This window comes from Dendrobates tinctorius, unplaced genomic scaffold (genome assembly GCF_039654945.1).
Source record: "Dendrobates tinctorius isolate UK_male_01 unplaced genomic scaffold, ASM3965494v1 ptg000064l, whole genome shotgun sequence".
In the NCBI taxonomy this organism is placed as follows: Eukaryota; Metazoa; Chordata; class Amphibia; order Anura; family Dendrobatidae; genus Dendrobates; species Dendrobates tinctorius.
The window spans coordinates 60,613,527-60,637,233 of record NW_027361732.1 but is presented as its reverse complement, the minus strand read 5'-3'; the positions used below and the strand labels follow the sequence as shown (position 1 = coordinate 60,637,233).

Genomic DNA, 23,707 nt, shown 5'->3' with positions numbered 1-23,707 from the left:
TCGATTATGCAAATTATTGATTACTCCATTGTGTTTCAGATATCCACTCCAAACAGAGAATGTGGGCCTCATCCCATACCAATGATTTTAAATGCAATAGTGTTGTGAAAGTGACGTGTCCCTAGTCACTGTCTCCTATTAATGAAGGGCTGCGTGATATTTTTTTGGTACAGAAGCCAAATTGCCCTAATGCCTAGGGCTGAAAAAATATGTAAATGAATACATCACCAGAACTACCATAAGTACAATAATACATCACCAGAACCAAATTTTGAGTATTTGAGGAGGATTTAGAGAGTTTCTTCTCTATGTCTGATCCAAAAAAAATGAAATCATCTCTATAATATCAGATAACTAAGTTTTGATCCTTTCTAAGTTTTAACATAGCCATGAAGCACATTAAAGATTGCTACATGTGCACAAGATCAGAACATCAATCAACATGAAAGTAGCACCAGAACCACCATCAGTACATGAATCTAGCATCAGAACCATCATCAGTACATGAATGGAGCATCAGAAGCACCATTATTACATGAATACAGTACCAGAACCACAGGCAGTACCAGTAAACCCCACCTCATTGCCCTTTGCAATTCTATACCTCCTTTTACAATTCATCCCAAATTGGCCCATAATGTCACCCAATTGCCTCATATCACCAAATTCCCCATAATGTTCCAAATTGTTCAATAATGTCCCACATTGCCTCATAAAGTCCCCATTACCCAAATAATGTACACTCATAGTGACACAACCCTCCCCTCCCCCGTTCCCCTAATCTAAAATAAATGACATTGTCTTCAGCTCCCCCATGGAGTGCCTACCAAGGCCTGTGTTGCCTATGTGGCACTGACACTCACACCAGTGTTATAAAGTTACAGAGTTCAAATGTATTCGCTTCTCAAAGACACAAATACATTTGAATATTGGAAGGAAGTGGCACCTCCGAGATAAGTTCACAGTCCATAACTAACCTTGTCGTGGGTGGCATGCATCCATCAAACCGTATGTTGTGCAGGCATTTATTAATGTATCAGACAATAATGTGAGTAACATTTCCTCGGTCACCCCCTCTGTCTCGACCATTGCCCCTCATCAAGGAAAGTATATCACTTCCCCTGGGTTGTTGAAGAGACTCATTGAAGCATACTTCACACGAAATGGCAGTTGTCCTTTTTGCTGCACCTGACACTTTCCTTCTCTCCCTGCCCCCTTCATTGTTGAGATATTTTTAAGGATTTCAATAAAGAATACTCCTTTTAACTTCAACTGTGAGTGCCGCTAATCTTTTTGGAATTGTTGCTGTTCTTTTTCCATTTGAGACTTGTTAGTTGAGTACCAATGTGTTACTGGCTTTAAGATATGCCAGACTGTATTCATAAGTTCTCCACCCAGTCTTAATGATAATGCCTAGTCAATTCTCTCCTTGTTACATTTGTCCCCAGTCACCACTTCTTGTCCCCAACCACCACTTCTTGTCTCATACGTTACATACTAATGAGAACTAAAGTGCTTTTGATCATTCCCCCTCTCATCACGGAAGTGATACCACTTTCCCTAGCTTGTTGAAGCCATACACAGAGCCTTTGGAAAGCAAGATGCATTATATTTATTGACTCTGCAGCCACAGGACTGAAACAATGCTCAGTTTTAGTGTCCTCCAGGCTTTCTGTCTTGCTTTATGCTTTGGACAGTATCCTGTTGAAGTTTCAAATTATGAAGGGAATTGTGTCAGGAAAAGGGCCTAAAGGACATCTTTGTTCTACTGGGAAATTTATAAATAATTGATTATGTATCTTTTTTCAACTATCACTTGATGTTTTATGAATAATTCAAAGTACAGGTGCTTCTCATAAAACTAGAATATCATCAAAAAGTTAATTTATTTCAGTTCTTCAATACAAAAAGTGAAACGTATATATTATATCACTTTACAAACAGAGTGATCTATTTTAAGTGTTTATTTATGTTATGTTGATGATTATGACTTACAGCCAATTTGAACCCAAAAGTCATTATTTCAATAAATTAGGATAATTAACAAAAATCGTCTGCAAAGGCTTCCTAAGTGTTTAAAACATTCCCTTAGTCTTTTTCAGTAGGCTCCACAATCATGGGGAAGACTGTGAAGGTTTGGGGAGCCATATCATCTGCTGGTGTAGGTCCATTGGCACCTATCCACACTGCCAAAAGTACTAACACCTGTTTTAAAAATAACAGTATCACTGTGCTTAATTGGCCAGCAAACTCACCTGACCTTAACTCCATAGAGAATCTATGGGGGTATTGTCAACAGGAAGACTCAAAAATGCAGACTAACTGAATCCTGCTATCAAAGCAACCTGGGCTTCCATAACCCCTCAGCAGTGCCACAGGCTAATCACCTCCATGCCATGCCACATTGATGCAGTAATTGATGCAAATGGAGCCCCGACCAAGTATTGAGTGTTTTTACTGAACATACATTTCAGTAGGTCAACATTTCAGATTTTAAAATAATTTTTCAAGCTGGTGTTATAAAGTATTCTAATTTACTGAGATAATGACTTTTGAGTTTTCATTGGCTGTAAGCCATAATCATCAACATTAACAGAAATAAGCACTTGAAATAGATCACTGTTTGTAATGACTACATAATGAATGGCTTTCACGTTTAGTATTGAAGAACTGAAATAAATTAACTTTTTTCTGATATTCTTATTTTGTAAGAAGCACCTTTATATTCGTTAATTATGAGTGCTTCTGTTGAGTTCGTTGCCACATTAAGGTACCAGTAAGGGTAAGTCAGCCTTGATCAGGAGCATCATAATGCATTCTTTAGGGTGCTGGTTCTATTTAGCATATAATAAAAACAGTTCCCTATGCTTTTATGTTTTTACACCAGCCCTGTGAGACTACTTAGTAGTAAATTTGCTCCTCCATATCCTGTGACCTGTGTCCTATTTGTACAGTAGTTATGTTACACTGTAGGTATGTTTTGCAAAATCAAACTGTAAAGTTTATCCATGTTTTTCTGCTTAATGAGGCCTTCCCATTTTAATAATATTGTATAAAATAACTTACCTTTTTCATTTTAATTAAGCAGTGGTCTATTTAAACTGATTTTTAAAAATATTGGAATAAATTGAATTTTAATAATGGATCTCTTCAATCTGGAGTTTATTTACTCTGGTTTGGTATACATATTTGTTTGAAGTGCCAACTTGAATTTCTTTAATGACAAAAGTGGATTAATATGTTACACTAAGTTTTGCAAAATCAAACTGTAAAGTTTATCCATGTTTTTCTGCTTAATGAGGCTTTCCCATTTTAATAATATTGTATAAAATAACTTACCTTTTTCATTTTAATTAATTCAATTTACTCTATTTAACAAAATACTATGGAGATGAAGCTCTGATTTTATTATATGGAACTAATTTATTTGTAGTTTTGTAAAGGCACTCATACAGTATTTGTGAGAAAACATATAAAACATGACAATAAATACTTAAAAGTATATTTTTTAAAGTTTTCTGTAAAATAAAGCTTTAGTGCGTTACACTGCAATTTATCTTATGAATTTGGCTGCTTTGTGACCTCTTTTAGAAGTAGGTGATCATATACGTCTATAAGTTTACTATAAACATGAAAATGCTAATATTTTCTAGACAAAATATTCATGTCATTGAATATGTGACTATTTCAATACAAGAGAGGATATTTACAAATGGAAATACATTACTATACAATCAAAATGACTTAAAGTTAACAATTTAACCATTTTAGTGTGCACAATTAACCAAGGTCTCATAAAAATATATACACATACAAAAACAACAAGAGCACACAAGTCTTTCTACATCATGCATAATTCATATTTGAAATAATTGTGTATGTGAATTGGTTTGTTTGTAGCAGAAACATATTTCAGAATGTACCGACACAGATCTAGAAACTTCAGTTCAGTAGACACGGTACATTTACATATTCAGGCAAACCAATGTTCATCACATGGCACCAATCAAAATATATGAAAGGGTTAAATGTATTATTATGGCAAAAAATAATTAATTTTACTGATCATGGCAAAGACACATTTTTTTTTCTAGCTGTTTTTTAAAAACCAATAACCACAAATTCCAATGGTTTGTCGTCTGATGGCAAAGATAAAATGACACTGATTGTGAGTTCTGGGGCATCCTTTAACACCTGCAACAAAGGGTCATTGGCACTTTTGATTGAGATGACACTTTGATTCCCACAGGCTTTCCCCATCTGGCAAAGATGTATTCTATTCACAGCTTTGCTTTAGGTGATACGTGGAAGTACATCCCATTGGCAAATATACAGTTCACCATTATAATTAACAACAAACTTAAACCTTCTAACTGTGAGGCTTTTGAAAAAAGGTGCACATTACATTGAAAGCCTCCTTTAGGATGATGTTAGAAGTTGAAGAGCTGTTTGTCAGTTTTCTGCACCTTTTTTTAAGCTAGACTTATGTAAAATAATGCAAGCCTTTCTGCCCTTTTCATGTTTATCACATTTCTAAAAAGTGATCAGGGCTTCCAAGAAAGGACAGGTCCATCTTCAAGCAAATAGATCTTCAAAAACACTTCTTCATAGATTTGGAGCATCTTGCTCAACAGCCATTATAAGATAGACCTTAAATAAATGTCTCCCAAAATCTAAATGTAAAAAATATTCTGCCCGTGTCCTTGCAAAGCAAAAACTTAGAGTGATTATTTCTACCACTTCTTTGATTTCATGACCTGTGCTAGATAGTTGCCTTATGTTTTATAGAAACTATTGTTGAATAGGGCGATTAGTGGATTTTAGGACATGTATAAGGACATCGGATAGCTGTAATTTCTGTAAACTCAGCATGGGAAATAATTCAAAAAGACTTGTATGGACTGTAGAAGCTCTAGGATTTTTTCTTTAATTTACACAATTTCATAGTATTAAATTATAATTTCTTTTTATAAAGTATAAATAACATTTTATGCACATTATATTAACATATTTACAGAACTGTATAGAATATAATATTGAAAACTCAAATACATCTTCAGAATTCCATATATCCCTGAGTTTTTACAAGAATATCCTTTGATTAAGACAGTTCAGTGAGGCACTTCATATTACCATAGCAGTTAGGCTCAAGTTCAGTATTAAGTGTCTAATGTTCTCCATTGCAAGGATCAATGGGTCTTGCCTGTTGTTCCAGAACTTCAAGGTAGTCAGGTTCTGAATGGAGATTAGCTTTGAGCTCGAAATATTCATTTTTGGTTTGTTCTACCAGTACTTTCCTTGGCCTTGTGTACATAAGTGTTTCCATCAATTTTACCTCTTCGTGAGTTTTAGGATAATAAGTTTCTATTTCTGGTTGCAAATGAGCAATATTCTTTCTCAGATACTCAGCAATGCCAAGCTGTTGCATTTGTCTTTCTTTTTCAATGAGGTTTCTATAAAGATAACTCGCATCCTGAAAAGACATGAATTCTGCTGATGGATCAGTGAACTTTATATTTGAAGTAGCTTGCAGTGAATTATTCTCTTTTTCTATGAGGCTACTAGTAATGTTTTTTGGATGGCTGAGACGATTTTCTTCCCCCTGACTTTGCTCTATGTGTTTTGGTGTAAAAGGGGGAGTCTGATAAACTTGAACAATTGGATTTCCTATCCTTTGCTCACACAGGACTGAACCTGGTCTTTCAGTCATGTGATGTGTTGTTTTATGACCGTACATGCTGTACTGAATATGAACAGGACTATTTTCTCGAATTTGTCCAGTATCCTGTTTCTTCTTGTTACGTCTTTTTCTATGCAAGACAAGAACTATTATTCCTGCAGAACACAGCACAGCAGTTATTAAGATAATTAAAAGTCCAAGTATTAAGACAGAAAGTGGTATGTAATCAGAAAGTGATTTTAATATGTTATCAACTTTACTAGTCATTGTTGATTCCGGTGTAAGATTATTAAAGCTCAATTGTGTTGGAAGTGCTTGAATACTTATCAATTCTGGACATAATTTATCTTTATCAAGGGTTTTAAGCTGCATCTTTGCTACATCTTTGGGAGACTGACAAAAAATCTCACTTATAACTGTCGTTTTATGCACTTGTATCCATTTCTGAAGACCAGTTAAATTGCATGTGCAGTCCCAAGGATTTTCATGTAAATCAATCTGTGTCAACATCGTCAACTCCTCTAAAACATTCCTTAAAGGAATATTCATAAATTGGTTTGACTTAAGATTTAGTTTTGTTAATGGAACACCAGAAAATACATGTTCTGGTAAAGTTTTTAGAAGATTGTTATTTAAATAAAGCACTTTAAGTTTTGGCATTACAGAGAATGTCCCGGATGAGACTTCACTGATGGCATTATACTCCAGATACAAGTATTCAATGCTCATCAACCCAAAGAATGTGCCAGTGTTCAAATTTCTTAAATGGTTTCCATTTAAATACAATTTTTGTAACTTGGTCAAATTTTGAAAAGAATGTTCCTGAATAATTTCAATTTGATTATTACCTAAGTGAAGCATTTCTAAGGTACCATACTCTGAAAAATCTGATTTATAAATCCTATGGATAATATTTCCAGCCAAAATTAACTTTCTTGGATTTAGTGGTGGAGGTCCCAAGTCGGACACACTTTCAATATTTCTCTCTTGACAGTGAATCAAAGTTCCAGAAATACTGTAACTAGAACAATAACATGGGACAGGACAGTAAATACCTGGAAGAATAGTAGTTGCTTTTGTAAGAACAAATGTTTCCTTGGTTGGATTTTTTTGAAGTGAAGTAATTTTTGTTGGTAAACGGCCATCATTTATTGATGCTGTTCCTAATAAAGACAACGGTACTGAAGGTTCTTCAAGATCACTGCTGGGAGTTGTGATACAAAACATTTCTTTTTTTAACTTTCGAAGCAGAGCTCCTTTCAAATCAGGTGGGTTGAAGCAGACCACATCACCTATTGTAGATTGTCTTGGCATATTCTCAAGCCATATTTTAAGCTGCAACAAGTCACAGTTACAAATCCATCTATTGTCTTCTAATTGAAGTTCAATAATTCTCCCAATGTGTTCTAAAAATCCAACATACGGAAGATTTTGTAACTGGTTTCCTCTTAGGTCCAAATGTGTCAATGGTACAAATCGAAAAATGTTTGCAGGTAAGAAATTAATAGCATTATCATTAAGTATAAGAACTTTCAATCTATTAAGCTTGGTAAATGTATTTGATTCAATTGTAGTTATGAAATTGTTGTCTGCTTGAAGAAATTCTAAGTTCTCTAGCCCTGAAAAAGTATTTTCTCGTAGTATCTCCAATGAATTGTGATTAATATGCAGTTTCTTAAGCATACGAAGATCATTGAAAGCCCCAGGTTCAATTTCCACAATATTATTAAAACCAAGGTGTAGAGATATTAGATGACTGAAATCTGAAAACTCATTCACGTGTAGTTTATACAGGCCGTTGTTCAAAAGATTGATCTCCAAGTATTGAGATGGAGGTGCTTCTATCTCTGACAGTGTTGTGATATCCTTTTCTTCACAATTCATTAATAAAGTTCCATCTTTTTCTTCACATAAACACACATCTTTACATGATCCCAAAAGTAGTGCTTTAGAAGCTGAGTTTACTAATAAGTTATTAAGAAAATAAATTAATACAGTGAAGATCATTGTGTCCAAGAAGGGATTCCTCCTAAAGAAAAAAAAAGTAAAAATATTAAATTATGATGACAAATTGTTTGTTGACAATCTTGAAAAATACAGCCTTTACATCTATAGTAATATATTCTGAACTGTGAACTAAAGATTACAATAATTTTGTATGCCAAAACCAGGAGTGTACTTACAGAGAAAAACTATAATTGAAAGATTGACACCTGTTCTGTGGTTTGGAGGCACTCCTGGTTTAGGCACTCAAATACTGATGAAATACTGATCAAAAATACTGATATGTCAAGGAGGCCTATGATGTATCTGGTATCTCCATTGAATCACAATCTCTAAGTAAGTCTACTGTAACATGCTAAAGCTGAATCATTTATCAATTTATGCACATTAAATTGCATTAGCTATATAACATTTAATCTATAGTTTTGAGTTCCTAAACCATGGTACAAGTGTTTTAATATTAAAAAGTTTGTCCCTGAATTTAGGCATATCACCCATCAATAGGATATGCTGGAATTGGTTGGTGCCTCAAAATTGAATGATGGTGATTTTAAGAGTGCATATACATTTTCCATTAATCATTAATGACCCTATCAACAAGCAAAACACTCTTTCTGTGGAAGCATGATCAGCCTGTCTAAATAGACTATTAAACAAGTGCCAATCTGCAAACATTTAGCCTGTTAGCCCTTGTTAAACTTCTGCAGTTCATTTAATGTAAATGTACTTTAAAAATGGACCTCCAGCAATAAAAAACTCGATGGTCTCCAACCCACTAGCATTAGTATATTGGTTGTTAAATATCCTGCCTAACCACCCTTTTTAGTTTAATCCCTGATGACGTTTATTTACGTCATCGACTGTGTCACTGCCTTTGATGCAGGCTCAGTGCTGAGCCTGCATTTTTCCCCTCTCCTCTGTGGGCATGATAATATGTTTTGCAAGAACTGGAGCCACCGCCAACTCTCAGCAAATCTCGTACGAGACTTTGCTGAATCACGTCTGTGAGTCTCTGAAATCTGGTGTATGCTTCCGGCTCAGAGATGCATTGTGCATGTAGAAGACAACTTTTTCAATTATGGACTTGTGTGTGTCTCTAAAACCAGGAAGCATACACCCGTTTCAGAGGCACAATGACGTGGGTGAGGAAAGTCACAAGAGATGATGATGTTGTTTCATGCAAATCATGCTCTCATGCCCATAAGGGCATGATAACATGCTGTAAGGGCTGACTAGTCTGGGGAAAACACCACCAGATTGGCTAGTACATTTTATAAAAACTTATTTTAAACATGTATTTATGGAATAATCCTTATAAAGGGTTGGTTAAGCAGGGTATTTAACAACAAATACACACATGTTGGTGGGATGGAGGGCATGGGGGATCTGACAGATTTCCTTTAATTATAGGAAGACTCATTTAGGTTGCCCGGGTCAGGAAAGTATATACTATTTCCACTGTAATGCAACTTTCTTCTTTTCTGTTGGCATTTGTCATGTTAACAATGTGGCAGCCAATCAGTAAACTCAATGGACCTGTGTGGGGCATTTCATCTACAACAGTAGAACCACTGAGCTCAATGATTAGGTGTAATGTCAAACACAGAGTAGCAGCGCGAAATCACCAGTGAACCCGACGAAAATTAGCACAGAGCCTATTGTTTTTTCATACCAAATTTCTCCACTTGATGAGCATTAACTGAAAGGTGACAAATACTTTAATACTTTTTCAGTCTGAGGAAATTTAGTCTGCGAGTTTGTGGCTAGCAAAGTGGTATGGTTACTGTGTTTGGTATATTTAGTGTAATGTTACCGGTAATAAGGCTGGTCACATTCTGAGGACATGAGATATAAAGCTATACTTTTACAGTTTGTGTCCTAATATTTTACAAAAACACTGATCCTAGATATATTCTGGGTTCATGGTAAGGATTTTTTTTCCTAAGAAGTAAGCATTAATACACATACTTAAATTAGACAAAAGGCATCATAATTTATTAATAGAAGCACAGCATAAAGTAATATGCTATAATCTGAGCAATCAAATTCACAATTATGACTGATTCTAGCCTTAGGACTACTTGATTAAGATTTTCTGACGGTGAACAATTTGACTTAGGAATGTTCAGAAACACTAGTCTATAGCAATATTCATCAAACACATAATCACATAAGTTTAAGAAATACTGTTATCAAACCAGTTATTTGCCTAAATAATATAAAAAATGAATAGCATGTGATTATATTAATGATGCTATATGAAAACACATTTCTTTTTATCATATGCATTTATTTTATAACTTGGCTTTTATTTTGCTTAGTGTTATGGTCATAGTTTTGGTCATCCAGATAATTTAGACTAATTCATCATTTACAAATATTTGAAACATTACATTTCTGAAGTTTAGTTTTATTTTTCTTTGAGTGTGCAGTTGAAGACTTGCATGTGTTATTGTAAAACATATTGATAGGGTTTTGAAACTTTTAACTCTAAAAAGGCATCCTTGAATTTGCACCAATTAAAAATTATGCTCCCAATTTAAAACATTTTGAAGAAAATGTTCCAAACCAGGGAAAGAGTCCTGAGGAGACAATTTGCATATTCCCAGTGCCTTCTGGGATATGTGAAGAGTCTCTGCGAGATCAACGATCACTGGATTTTGGCCGTTGCAGCTGATAAGAGGAAATCGGTAAACCAGGGGAAGAGTCCTGAGGAGACAATTTGCATATTCCCAGTGCCTTCTGGGATAAGTGAAGAGTCTCCGCGAGCTCATTGATCACTGGATTTTGGCTCCTTTTTCATCACTTTGAAATCTCTTTGACAATAACAATATGGAAGAGGCCAGGAGCCATTTGGTGAGCTGCATTTCTTGCTACATGTTCACAGACTTACCAGTGGAAATGCCAAACTTCACATGCCACAAATGCAAACTTGTGTCCCTGTTGGAGGAAAAGTTGCAAAATCTCGAAGAGAGGTTAGCTACATTGAAAATCATTAAAGAAGGTGAAGAGTTCTTAGGCAGAGCAGAATTATCTCATCATGTTACAGAAAGAGAAGAAATTCGAAGTGCACCTGAAGAAACAGAGGAATGGAAACATGTGACCTAGAGAAGCAGGAGGATCGGGAAGCAGTCATTGCCCATACTGCTTAGGAACCAGTACCAGGCTCTTATGCAGGAGAACAATGAAGAAATACATCAGGATAAGACTTTGCCCACAAACAGCAACCTTGTACGCCTTCAGAATGTTGTGAAGAAGAAACAGTGGTGGTCATGGGGGATTCTCTGTTGAGAGGAACAGAGGCCGCTATCTGCAGACCGGATATAACCTCAAGATAAATGTGCTGTCTTCCAGGTGTAAAAATTAAAGATGTGTCTGACAGGATATCAGGACTCTTCAGATCTACAGATGACTACACATTCCTGCTAATACATGTGGGGACAAATGACACAGCAAGAAGCAACCTGGAAACCATCTGCAGTGACTTTGAAAACTTAGGTAAGAAAGTGAAAGAACTGGGAGCGCAGGTAGTCTTCTCTTCCATCCTCCCAGTGGATGGCCATGGAACAAGGAGGTGGAATAAGATTCTGCAGGTGAACAACTGGCTACGTCGATGGTGCCGTCAGCAAGGATTTGGATTTCTGGATCACAGAATGAATTACCTATACGATGGACTACTTGCTTGAGATGGGGTGCACCTTACAAAGACTGGAAAACATGTATTTGGAAGTCGCCTTGCTACACTAATCAGGAGATCTTTAAACTAGAACAATGTGGGAAGGGAAGCAAAAGGCCAGAAAAAGCCATACACCAAACAAATGCTATTGAGAACTCTGCTATTAGAAGTGGAAAGGAAGAACAAAGACAAAATAATCTAAATAATAAAAATATTGGAGAAAGAGAAACCAATCACAAACTAAAATGTTTCTATACTAATGCACAAAATATGGGCAATAAACAAGGAGAATTGGAACTACTAACGCAGGAAAAGAAATATGATGTCATTGGAATCACTGAAACATGGTGGGACAATACTCATGATTGGAATACAAGGCTAGAAGGATACAACTTATTTGCTAGATACAGACTTGATAAATGAGGAGGAGGTGTCGCATTGTATGTTAGAAACACGTATATCTGCACAGAGATTGAAGATTCAGAGACTGGGAGTTCTGTGGAAACTTTTTGGGTAAGAATACAAGGACATGACAATGGAAAGAACACCATTGTAGGAATTTACTACAAGCCTCCTGTGCAAGCTGAAGATATGGATGAACTCTTTATGCATCAAATGGCCAAGTTCTCCAAAAAATATGACATAGTTGCCATGGGAGAGTTCAACTATCCTGACATTTGTTGGGAATCTCTCTCAGGCAAAACTAACAGGTCAAGGAAATTCTTATCCTCTCTTGCTGACAACTTTATCTTCCAAAAGCTAGGGGAGAAAACAAGGGGATCTGCTACCTTGGATCTAATCCTTATAAACAGGGAGGAAATGGTTGAGGAGGTAAAAGTGGCTGGGACCCTAGAAGGTAGAGACCATGCTATTTTAGAATTTTGGATAACTAGAGGAGGAAGACCTGTGAAGACTCAGACGTCAAGGTTAGATTTCAGAAAGGCAGATTTTGAGGGATCCAGAAAGAGAATTGGAGGGATCCAATGGCTGGATATCATTAATTACAAAAATGTCCAGGAAGGATGGGAAATCTTGAAAAATGAAATTCTCAAAGGACAATTGTTAACAATTCTGAAAAGAGAGAAGAATAGGAAGCATTTAAGGAAACCAGGATGAACACAGAACTTAAGCACATGCTAAAAAGGAAGAAAGAAATGTTTATAAAATGGATAGAGGGAGGCATATCTAATGAAGAATTTAATGCTGTCTGCAGAACTTGCAGGGCACAAATCAGATTATTTAAAGCTGACAATGAATTGAGGCTTGCAAGAGACGTCAAAAGCAATAATAAAGGATTTTGGGGATATGTCAAAAGTAAAAGAAAAGTCAAAGATGCTATAGGAATTTTACAGGATGAAAATGATGAAATGGTAAGACAGAATGTTGAGAAGGCCGAACTTTTAAATTCCTATTTTGCATCTGTTTTCTCTCAGAAAGGAAATATAACATCAAATTTTCTTCACTGTCCTATTAAGGGAATAGAAGAATCCAGGATATCTACAAACAGAAAGATAGTGAGGAAACACTTAGCTAACCTAAATGAATTCAAGTCTCCAGGTCCAGATGAATTACACCCCAGAGTACTGAAGGAGATAGCAGAAGAAATTTTTGAACCCCTCTCCATAATCTTTGAAAATTCTTGGAGAACAGGAGAAGTCCCAGAAGACTGGAGAAGAGCAAATGTTGCTCCTATCTTCAAAAAGGGGATGAAGGTGGACCCAGGCAACTATTGGCCGGTGAGTCTCACTTCTATACCAGGAAAGATCTTTGAACAAATTATTAAACAACATGTATGCAAGTACCTGGATAAGAATGAAGTGATTAGTCAGCATGGGTTTGTAACTAATATCTCATGTCAGACTAACTTAATTTCCTTCTATGACAGATTCACTGGGTAGATAGGGGAAATGCTGTAGATATAGTATATCTTGACTTCAGCAAAGCATTTGCCAAAGTATCTCACACAATCCTTATTGAAAAAATGGCTAAGTATGGAATGGACAAGGCAACTGTTAGGTGGATTCATAACTGGCTTAGTGATCAGACCCAAAGAGTGGTCGTAAATGGCTGCACATCGAGTTGGTTGAATGTCTCAAGTGGGGTACCACAGGGCTCTGTCCTGAGCCCTGTATTGTTCAACATCTTTGTCAACGATTTAGGCCGGTTTCACATTTGCGCTTTATAGCGCAGCGACGGCCTGCGCACGGACGCTGCAAAGCCCCGCCCCCTGCCCGCCCCGTCCAGTCATCGGCGCCTACTAGCGCACAAGGACGCTTGCGATCTGCACACCCTATCTTTAGCATAGGGTGCGCAGATAGTGCGCTGGCCGTGCGCTAGCAGTATTTTGCCGTGCGCTGCGCACTTTTGAAGGTGTGCTGAGCGTGCCGAAATGCAACATGCTGCGTTCGGCGCACCTTCAAAAGTGCACAGCGCACGGCAAAATCCTGCTAGCACACGGCCTGCGCACCCTATGCTAAAGATAGGGTGCGCAGATCACTAGCGTCCTTGTATGCTAGTAGGCGGTGATGACCGGAAGGGGCGGGCAGGGAGCCAGCAGGGGGCGGGGCTTAGCGGCGGCCGTGCGCAGGCCGTCGCTGCGCTATAAAGCGCAAATGTGAAACTGGCCTTAGATGAAGGAATTGAGGGTAAACTGAATAAATTTGCTGATGACACAAAGCTTGGAGGGATAGCTAATACTAGAGAAGAGAGAGAGGATTCAAAAAGATATAAATAAACTGGAGAAGTGGGCAGCAACTAACAGAATGGTTTTTAACAGGGAAAAATGCAAAGTACTACATCTGGGCAATAAAAATGAAAAAAGCAGTGTGATGCAGCAGCAAAAAAGGCATATGCAATAGGCTGTATTAACAGAAGCATAGAGTCTAGATCACATGAAGTCATTATTGCCCTCTAATCCTGTTTGGTCAGACTTCATCTGGAATGCTGTGTCCAGTTTTGGGTGCCACATTTTAAAAAAGACATCAACAAACTGGAGCAAGTTCAGAAAAGAGCGACCAGAATGGTGACCAGTCTGCAAACCCTGTCTTATGAGGAAAGGTTGCAGGATTTGGGAGTGTTTAGCTTGCAGAAGAGAAGACTGAGAGGAGACTTAATAGCTGTCTACAAATATCTCAAGGGCTGTCACATTGTAGAAGGATCATCTTTATTCTCATTTGCACAAGGAACAACTAGGAGCAATGGGATGAAACTGAATGGATCGAGACACAGATTAGATATTAGAAAAAACTTTTTTACAGTTAGAGTGACCAATGAGTGGAACAGGCTGCCACGAGAGGTGGTGAGTTCTCCTTCAAAAGAAGTCTTCAAACAGAAGCTGGACAGACATCTGTCTGGGATGATTTAGCGAATCCTGCTTTGAGCAGGGGGTTGGACCAGATGGCCCAGGAGGTCCCTTCCAACTCTACGATTCTATGATTCTAAGAAAATCTGCCCTGTCAAAAAGAAAATCATGAGAGAATAATATCTCAAAATAATGCAAATGACAAATTTGGATCATTGTCTTGTTAAAGACTATAATTCATGACAAAAATGTCAGCCATGTCAGCTTTGTACATAGAAGAACAAGCAGAATCATTTCCAGTAGTAGATAAAGTCAATGAAGAAAACTTAATCTGGGTAGTGTTGCATGGTCCTGAGTCATACATTAACCAGGGAAGGGTTTTGTTAAGTGGATTAGTAGACAAAAGATTAAACTGCTTTTCAGTTAGGAATTCAAATGGTAATGTGGTAATACTCTAGGCAAGTTGGTAATATTGTTTAAATCGATAAAAACAATGAAGAGGGAGGCAAATCAACCTGTGACTAACAATTGTCCAAAGCAACAACAGAAAAATAATAAGTATTCAGTTAAAAGTCTGAAGAAAACAAACAGGTAAACTAAAATTGCTATAGACAACATACTGTATTAGCATGACTCCCTTGGGAATTTTGGGCTGTTTTGTGCCGTACTTTGATCTGACTTGTGCTTAAATCAGTTTTTCACTCCATTTATGGAAACACACTTTTTGTGTAATACTTCATTGCTGGCCATGATATGTATGTTGTACATGAAGGCTCATGGTTATTCTGTTGTCACACTCCTCAGCAGTACTACTTACAATTTTGTACATAGTTTTAATGCTTTTATGTATGACTAGAGTTGAGCGAAACGGTTTGAAAAATTTCAAAAGTCGTCGACTTTTGGTAAAGTCGGGTTTCATGAAACGAAACCCGACCCTAGGGTGAGGTCGGCCACGAGCTCGGCGACTTTAGCACCAAAGTCGCGTTTCAAAGGCTTGTTTTCCGCCCTTTTTCAGCCAATCAGGATCCACGGACACTGTGGGCAATGTGATGACATAGGCAGGGGTCACCACCATCTTTGAGAAGGGCATGCAAGTGATTGGCTTGCTTTGGGGGGCATCACAGGGGGTATAAAAGGGTGTGCACGCCGACCGCCATGTTACTCATGCTGATCTCAGAATAGGGAGAGCTGCTGCTGCTGCTGATTCTGTAGGGAGAGCGTTAGGCAGGGAAGAAGACACCAAAAACTGCTTCTGCTGCTAGCGATTTTGCCTGTACAACACACCAGTCACTGTGTGTGCAGTGCAAGTGGAGGCTATATTTTGCTGGATCAGCTGTGTTGGTTGTTAGGCTGCCTTATAAGGCTTCCTGATAGCTGAATTGCTGTTTTCCCACTGCTCTGCAAACTGCTTTTTTAAAAGCAATCCAAATTTTTTTTTTGTCCTGGTGAGGTACTGAGCGTGCATTTTTTCACACCATACAGCGGTGTACGCTCCTCACACAGTACCGTGTAATGGCTGTTATCACGGCCACAGTGAAGCTGTGTGTGACTCTGAGAATAAGTCGAGGACATGTTCCGCTCTTACAGACCTCCACCTTCTAGTTTTGTCTGGTTTTCAAACAGTTAAGTAAATTTGCTGTTTGACCACATTCAACTATAGAGACAGCGTGTGTCAGTCCGTATACTTAAAAAACACGGAGCTTGACAATTTTACGGACACCGGACAGCGGTGTACGTGCATGCTCCTCTCTCAGTACCGTGTAACGGCTGTTATCACGGCCACAGTGAAGCTGTGTGTGACTCTGTAAGGATAAGTCGAGGACTTGTTCCGTTCTTACAGACCTACACTCTAGGTTGATTCCTATTCTACCCAATTCTACATACACCTTGTAGTTTGTAATACACTAGCCAATTTCTGCCTGTGACATAGCGGTGTGATATTCACTGGGCCTCACACAATCCAACAGTGTCCACAAGTGTGTTCAGAAATTCTACATCTCCCCTGTCCTATAGTGACATTTTTGACACCTGCGACATTGAGACTGACAGCGGTGTGATATTCACTGGGCCTCACACAATCCAACAGTGTCCACAAGTGTGTTCAGAAATTCTACATCTCCCCTGTCCTATAGTGACATTTTTCACACCTACGACATTGAGACTGACATAGCGGTGTGATATTCACTGGGCCTCACACAATCCAACAGTGTCCACAAGTGTGTTCAGAAATTCTACATCTCCCCTGTCCTATAGTGACATTTTTCACACCTACGACATTGAGACTGACATAGCGGTGTGATATTCACTGGGCCTCACACAATCCAACAGTGTCCACAAGTGTGTTCAGAAATTCTACATCTTCCCTGTCCTATATACACCTTGTACCTTGTTTTACATTACTATATAGTTTATGGGATTTTGTGTTCATTTTTACAAAAAATGAGGAAGGCTGGTGGAAGAGGCCGTGGAATTGGGCGGGGGTTGCAAGCTGGTAATGATGGTGTTGGTGGTGGATCTAATGGTAGTGGCAAAAGCAAAATGGGACCGAATGCAGGAGGTGTTGAGCCTGCGTCACCGTCTGGCTCCACAAGGCCTCAAAGGCTTAGTTTTCTAGGAGTTGGCAAACCGCTTTTAAAGCCAGAGCTTCAGGAAAAAGTTTTGGCTTACATTGCTGACTCAGCCTCCAGCTCTATCGCCTCCTCTTCTTCAGTTGTAAAAAATAAAAGCACTGAGTCGTCATTGGAGGCTCATGTTCATGAACCACACCTTTCCTTGTGTCCTTCACCCCAACCAAGATTGAAGGATGACGCAGGCCATACAACTGATTACTCCATGGAGCTGTTTCACATACCATGCCTGGGTTATCAAGTGAAATGGTGAATTACCCAGGCCAAGATGAATCTGACATGGAGTGCACTGATGCACAGCCACTGATAGATGATTCTGCTGGTACATTCACTCAGAGCACTACATTGTCCTCACAGTGTAATGAGCCAGATTCTGACCCTGATGAGACTCAGGTGCCCCTTCCCGCATACTATACCACCATACACGGTGACACAGAGGAAGGTGCACATGACATTGAAGAGGAGGTGATGGATGACCCAGTTGTTGACCCAGATTGGCATCCATTGGGGGAAGAGGGTGCTGCTTCCAATAGCTCAGATGAGGAGGAGGAGCATCCACAGCAGACATCAACATCGCAACAGCTGTTATCTGGCAGGCCCGGAGCACTCCAAAGACAGGTTCCAAAAATCAAAAGAGTTGCTGGACAGCTTGTCCAGACGGTCAAAATAGCACAGCGTGCTAAGCCGCAAAATGTCTTCCAAAGTAGGAAGAGTGCAGTGTGGCACTTTTTTGAACAAAATCCTCATGATCAGGCCAAGGTTATCTGTAAGAAGTGCGCAAAGACCTTTAGCCGAGGGAAAAATCTGAAAAATTTGAATACCAGTTGCATGCTGAGACATTTAACCAGCATGCACTTGCAAGCGTGGACACAACACCAAACCTCAAGTACCACATGTGCAACTGATCACAAAGAAGGTAGTCAGCAACGCTACATTGTTTCCCCCACTGTAAGCCCACCGGTTATCACAGCAGCAAATGTTGAGGTGTCGTTGCAAGGCCAAAGCAGTCATTGAATCCCACTGTTATATCAATGAATGACTGAATCTAGGCCATCAGAAAGAACACCAACTCCATCACCATCAACCCTCTCTCAGTCCGCCCTGTCCACCGCTAGTTCCACCATATGCAGCTCTCAAGTCCAGCTCACCCTCCCAGAGACTGAGTAGGTCAAGAAAGTACTCAGTCTCTCATCCGCGTACAATGGGTTTGAACGCCCACATTGCCAAACTAATCTCGTTAGAGATGATGCCCTATCGGTTGGTGGAAAGCGCAGCTTTCCGCGAACTCATGGCCTATTCAGTACCACGCTATGACCTACCCTGTCGCCACTTCTTCTCTCGCAAAGCCATCCCAGCCCTCCACCATCATGTGAAAGACCGCATTGTCCATGCACTCAAGCAGTCAGTGAGCGGAAAGGTGCACCTCACAACAGATGCATGGTCCAGTTGGCATGGCCAGGGCCGTTACGTGACCATCACTGCACACTGGGTTAATGTGGTGGATGCAGGGTCCACAGGGGACAGCAGTGGTGGGACAGTGCTGCCTAGCCCACGGTATAGGAAACAGTTGGCTGTAGGCGTTCGACCCTCCTCCTCCAGAAGCGAAAGCTCGTCCACAGAGCGCAGTCGTACGAGCACTCCATCTGCAGCTGCCACTATTGCACACGAGGTGTCCCCCTATCAAGCAGCTAGTGGAAAGTGTCAGCAGGCTGTGTTGCAGATGATGTGTTTGGGCGACAGACACACCGCGGAGGTGCTGGCTGAGCACTTTCAGCGACAAACTGAGTCATGGCTGGGCAGTATACATCTTGAGGCAGGCAAGGTAGTTAGTGATAATGGCCGGAATTTTGTGGCAGCCATAGCCCTTTCAAAACTCAGCCACATACCTTGCTTGGCTCACACCTTGAACCTGGTGATGCAGTGCTTCCTCAACAATTATCCGGAGTTAACAGCCCTGCTCCAGAAGGTGCGAAGACTGTGCTCGCACATCCGCCGGTCGCCTGTACACTCCATTTGTATGCAGAAGCTGCAGCGATTGCTCCACCTTCCCAACCACCACCTCATTATCGACATTGCAACAAGGTGGAACTCCACCCTGCACATGGTTGAGCGGCTGTGCGAACAGAGGCAGGCCATAATGCATTTGTGGGAGGATACAGGGCCTGGCACTTTGAGAGCAGACATGGAGTTGACAGGTGTGCAGTGGTCAAAGCTGAAAGACCTCTGTAAAGTCCTTCAGTGATTTGAGGAATGCACACGGCTGGTAAGCGCAGACGACGCCATCCTAAGCATATGCATCCCACTTATGCGTCTGCTCATGCAAACTTTGACGCACCTTAAGGAGCTGGCGTCTGCAGCCAATGTTGACGAGGAGGAAAAGGAGGGAATCCTTGATGACATTCAGCCATTGTCTGCTCAGGGACCTCTACTGGACGAGGTGGAGGAAGAAGAGGAGGAGGAGGATGATGATGGGGATGATTACTTAGGGGAGGAGGATGCATCTCGTGGGGCAAGTGAAAATGTTGGCGTGGCAAGGTCTGGTATAGGGTTTGTGCGTGACTGGAGGGATGTGGATTTGCCAAAAAGTGCTCCTCCAACCAGCACTTGCAGTGCATCTTTGACACCGGGAACATTGGCCCACATGTCAGATTATGCCTTGCAGATCCTAAAAAGGGACCCCCGCATTGCCAAAATGATGAGCGATGACGACTACTGGTTTGCCAGCATCCTGGATCCACGCTATAAAGGCAAATTACAAAACATCATGCCACAGGAGAACCTTGACCTAATATTGGCTAATAGACAAGCAACTCTGGTAAACCGGTTGGTTGAGGCATTTCCAGCACACAGCAGCGGTGATGGTTCTCACACGAGCCGTACGGGCTGGGTGCAGCTTGGCAGAGGTGTTCGTGGTGCACACAGCAGAAGTGGCGTTGGAGACAGGGGTTTCATGACAATGTTGAGGACTGATTTTTCACGGACCGCTCACACAACTGGTAATACTGCATCGATGGAAAGTGACAGGAGACAGCCGTTGTCAACTATGGTTACAAACTACTTTTCCTCCCATATCGATGTTCTCCCGCACAGGTCATTCCCCTTTGCCTATTGGGCCGCTAAACTGGACACCTGGCCTGAATTGGCACAATATGCCTTACAGGAGCTCGCTTGCCCAGCTGCAAGTGTGCTATCGGAAAGAGTCTTCAGTGCAGCTGGATCAATCCTGACAGAAAAAAAAGGACCCATCTGTCAACACAAAATGTGGATGATCTAACCTTCATTAAAATGAACCATGCATGGGTTTCCAAGGATTTTGTCCCACCTTCCCTTGATGACACATAGGTTACCAGAAAAATGGCTTGCTTTGGTCCTCCTCCTATTCCGCAAACTTGACCCATTTCGCCTTTTGCATCAGCTGAATGTCCCACATCAACATATGCCACTTTGTAAACCGCCCTAACTGGGCTGCCCCCCCCATGGCCGGGGTCACCACCTAGCGCACGAAACCGTGCGAGTGCCATTGCCCTGGACAGGTGGGTAGGCCGACTCTTGGGCGCGGGCACTGGCACAGGGTCCCTCATAGTGCAATCAAGTGTCTCTGACGGTGGTGGTGCACACTCGCCGTCAGACACACCGCCGTATTATGAGGGGTCCAGTGCCAGTACCGAAGCCCACGAGTGTGCCCCCCTTGCTGGGGCAGGGCCCCAGCATTTGCAATGTTTACCTCTCCCTGCTCCTCCGCTGTGTAGTCTGGGCTGTCAAATCCTTCAATGGGAGTGCCGCTACAAATTGATTGAACTGAAAGATGATGGTTAATATGTAGCTATGCCCTGTCCTGCTGGCCGGGCTCTAGCTCCAGATGATCAATGGCTTCCATTTCTTATGGACGTCGACTCACAATGACATGCAGTGGTGGTTTATCATCAGCTTTCACAATTATCCTACTCACAAACGTGTGACATTCCGGCACACATTTTAAAATGTGCCCTCTCATGCCAATCAAATAGAATCGCCTACGGCCTGTGGCTTCTGTCTTTTGCACTCCAAAGTTACGTGACAGATCATGATAGCCAGTGAGCAGCATGTTTACATCGCTCCCTGTGATAAAAATTTGATTGAGATGAGTAACAGTGATGGAATCAACGGAAGTGCGATACAGCAAACTTTATTCACAAAAAAAATGTTTTCACTGTCTCAACACACAAATTAATTGAGGGTCAGCATCGCTTATGAGAATTGTGACGGAAGTTTTTCCCGTGAATAGTAATTCCTAGATTTCTGCAATCACTAGCCTTTATGTCAGTAATTGTATGCATCTCATTTCCTATTGCGGAGAGGCTGGACTGTATTACTGAGACAGAAATATATATGAAGATTTAAAAATAACACCAAAAGTATATAGTTGTGTACGTCTCAAATGCATTTCCTTTTTTCCACTTTTTAGATTGCTGTGTAATCCATACTGAGAACGCGGAGATTTTACATGTTTAAACTATACTATATATACCTGCTATCCAGTGATAAAGTACCCTTTCTCAACTTTGTACAATCTGGTCAAATCCATACTGGGCCTGAGAACATCTGAGTCGGCGTCCTGATCTACAGACATATATTTTTAATGTGTAAACTAGGCTACATATATATGTGTTATCCGGTCAAACTGTACCCTTTATCAACTTTCTTCAATGTTGTTGAATCCATACTGGGCCTGAGAACGGCTGCCGAGCTGTTAAGCAAGCTAAAGCACCTGTGGTTTGGACATGTAATTTTTTCAGGAATGACGGTTAGGCCTAACTCCGGAATTGCGATTGACCTGAACTTACTGGGAAATCATCATTCGCGGGGAATAATCTGAATCCCAGATCCCCATCACTAACGGAGTTCAGCAGGTTATCTGCACCTGTAAGCGACAAAAGCTGGTCCTTTCAGTGTAGCATGCATGCAGCCCTGGACATGTACGGGAATGCTAGACCTGTTATTGCGCGATCTCACGTGCCAGAGCCTCGCTTATCCCTCTAGTAAGCTTGACGCGTACTGCGGGGGCATGCCGGAGTCTCGGTTGTTAACGGAATAAAGCTGAGAAATTGCTAGCACAACTACAAACACACATACCACACCACACACAGAATCGACAAAGCTTACAAAGTGTGCATCCTTTCTTTAGGTGGCATGGTTGTGGTTTCCCAGGTGGAGTCCAATTAAGCCACAGGCTCCACTCCTGGTGGTGCCCTTTTGGACATTCCTTTAAGGTTCAGCTTTGCAATCATACTGCCCCCGGAAACCAAAAACTTTGCCTTCATGGATGCTGTTTCGAGGTTCGTGGGAATAACGCCGCCCGATCAGCAGTCGGCATATGGGTCGCCCTCCCAGGGCTGTGGGGTACTCGGTACCGGGCCGGTGTCAGTGGGATGTGTCACAGCAGCGGTCACCCGGACGGTGGCCCTGGGCGCCCATGTAAATGGCGTAGTATAATGGGAAAGAGTTTATATATAGTTTGACGCCACCTGTGGTGTTCGGCAACATAGATGTTTGGCCGATGCTGCATGCAGATCCTCTGGGACTGATGGTGTTGTGCAGCAAAGATGGTGAAGCTCCCCACAGGTGGAGCTGAAGTCCTAAGGAAGTGTAGATGTAGTGATGGAGGAAAGGCACAGGCGGTGTAGGTGCTGGTACCCAGATGTAGCGGTGCTGGAATAACTGTAGGACACCAGAGCGTGCAATTCCAAAGCTTTACTCACAGTCTGCAGGTTACACAGATGCCTGCCTCCGTGCTGTGTCCTCAGGGTCAGGACCTCAGCCAACCTCCGGCACCAAAATGGAAAGCTCCCTTCCAACACTCCGCCAACATGTACCTTCCTGAACGTCTCCTTTCTAGCGCTTGTGGGGGAAGCACTCACAGGACCTTGGTTCACTGAAGCGCCTCCTGTCTAACAGATGTTCCTCAGACTTTACTTGTATGGCAGACAGCTGTAGCCTTTTCCTTCTGGCTCCCACACGTTGATGCTGGGGCCTCCGAGCCTTAGTTGGGTACAGAGCATTTATAGCTGCTACTTCCCCCGGTTTCTGCTGCATTAACGTCAGTGTCCCTACAAACTCGGAGACCGGAATCGGGACCATGCGCTCCAGCTAGGAGTGAGCCTTAACTCTGCTCATCCTCCAGCTCCCCTTCTCACGTCCACACACTTCCTCTTCAATGCACAGAGTTCCCTAACTTACCTCCTCCCGACCACAGAGAGCAGCTCCTCAGAGGTCTCCCTGCTAGCCTGGAGTGGGAAATGTGTTGTGTGTTGGTTTCACTGCTAGAGAGATCCTTCGTTGCTCCCAAGCTTGACAACACAGTCCCTAGGAGGAAGGTAATGCCACAGTGACGACCGTACTCTTGGGGACGTCACAAGTGCACTGAGGCCCAGCCACTGTTG

The 23,707-nt window shown here is 41.1% G+C and overlaps 1 protein-coding gene across 1 annotated transcript in view; it reads right to left on the bottom strand.

Moving 5' to 3' along the window:
* Positions 1-3,398: 3,398 nt before the first annotated feature.
* Positions 3,399-23,707, bottom strand: part of SLITRK6 (SLIT and NTRK like family member 6) — a 98,697-nt gene continuing 78,388 nt past the window's right edge. Inside the window, exon 2 of the mRNA XM_073580447.1 lies at positions 3,399-7,709. Within this exon, the coding sequence (XP_073436548.1) occupies positions 5,168-7,687 (2,520 nt within the window). The 5' untranslated portion in view covers positions 7,688-7,709 and the 3' untranslated portion in view covers positions 3,399-5,167. The remainder of the gene's footprint in view (positions 7,710-23,707) is intronic.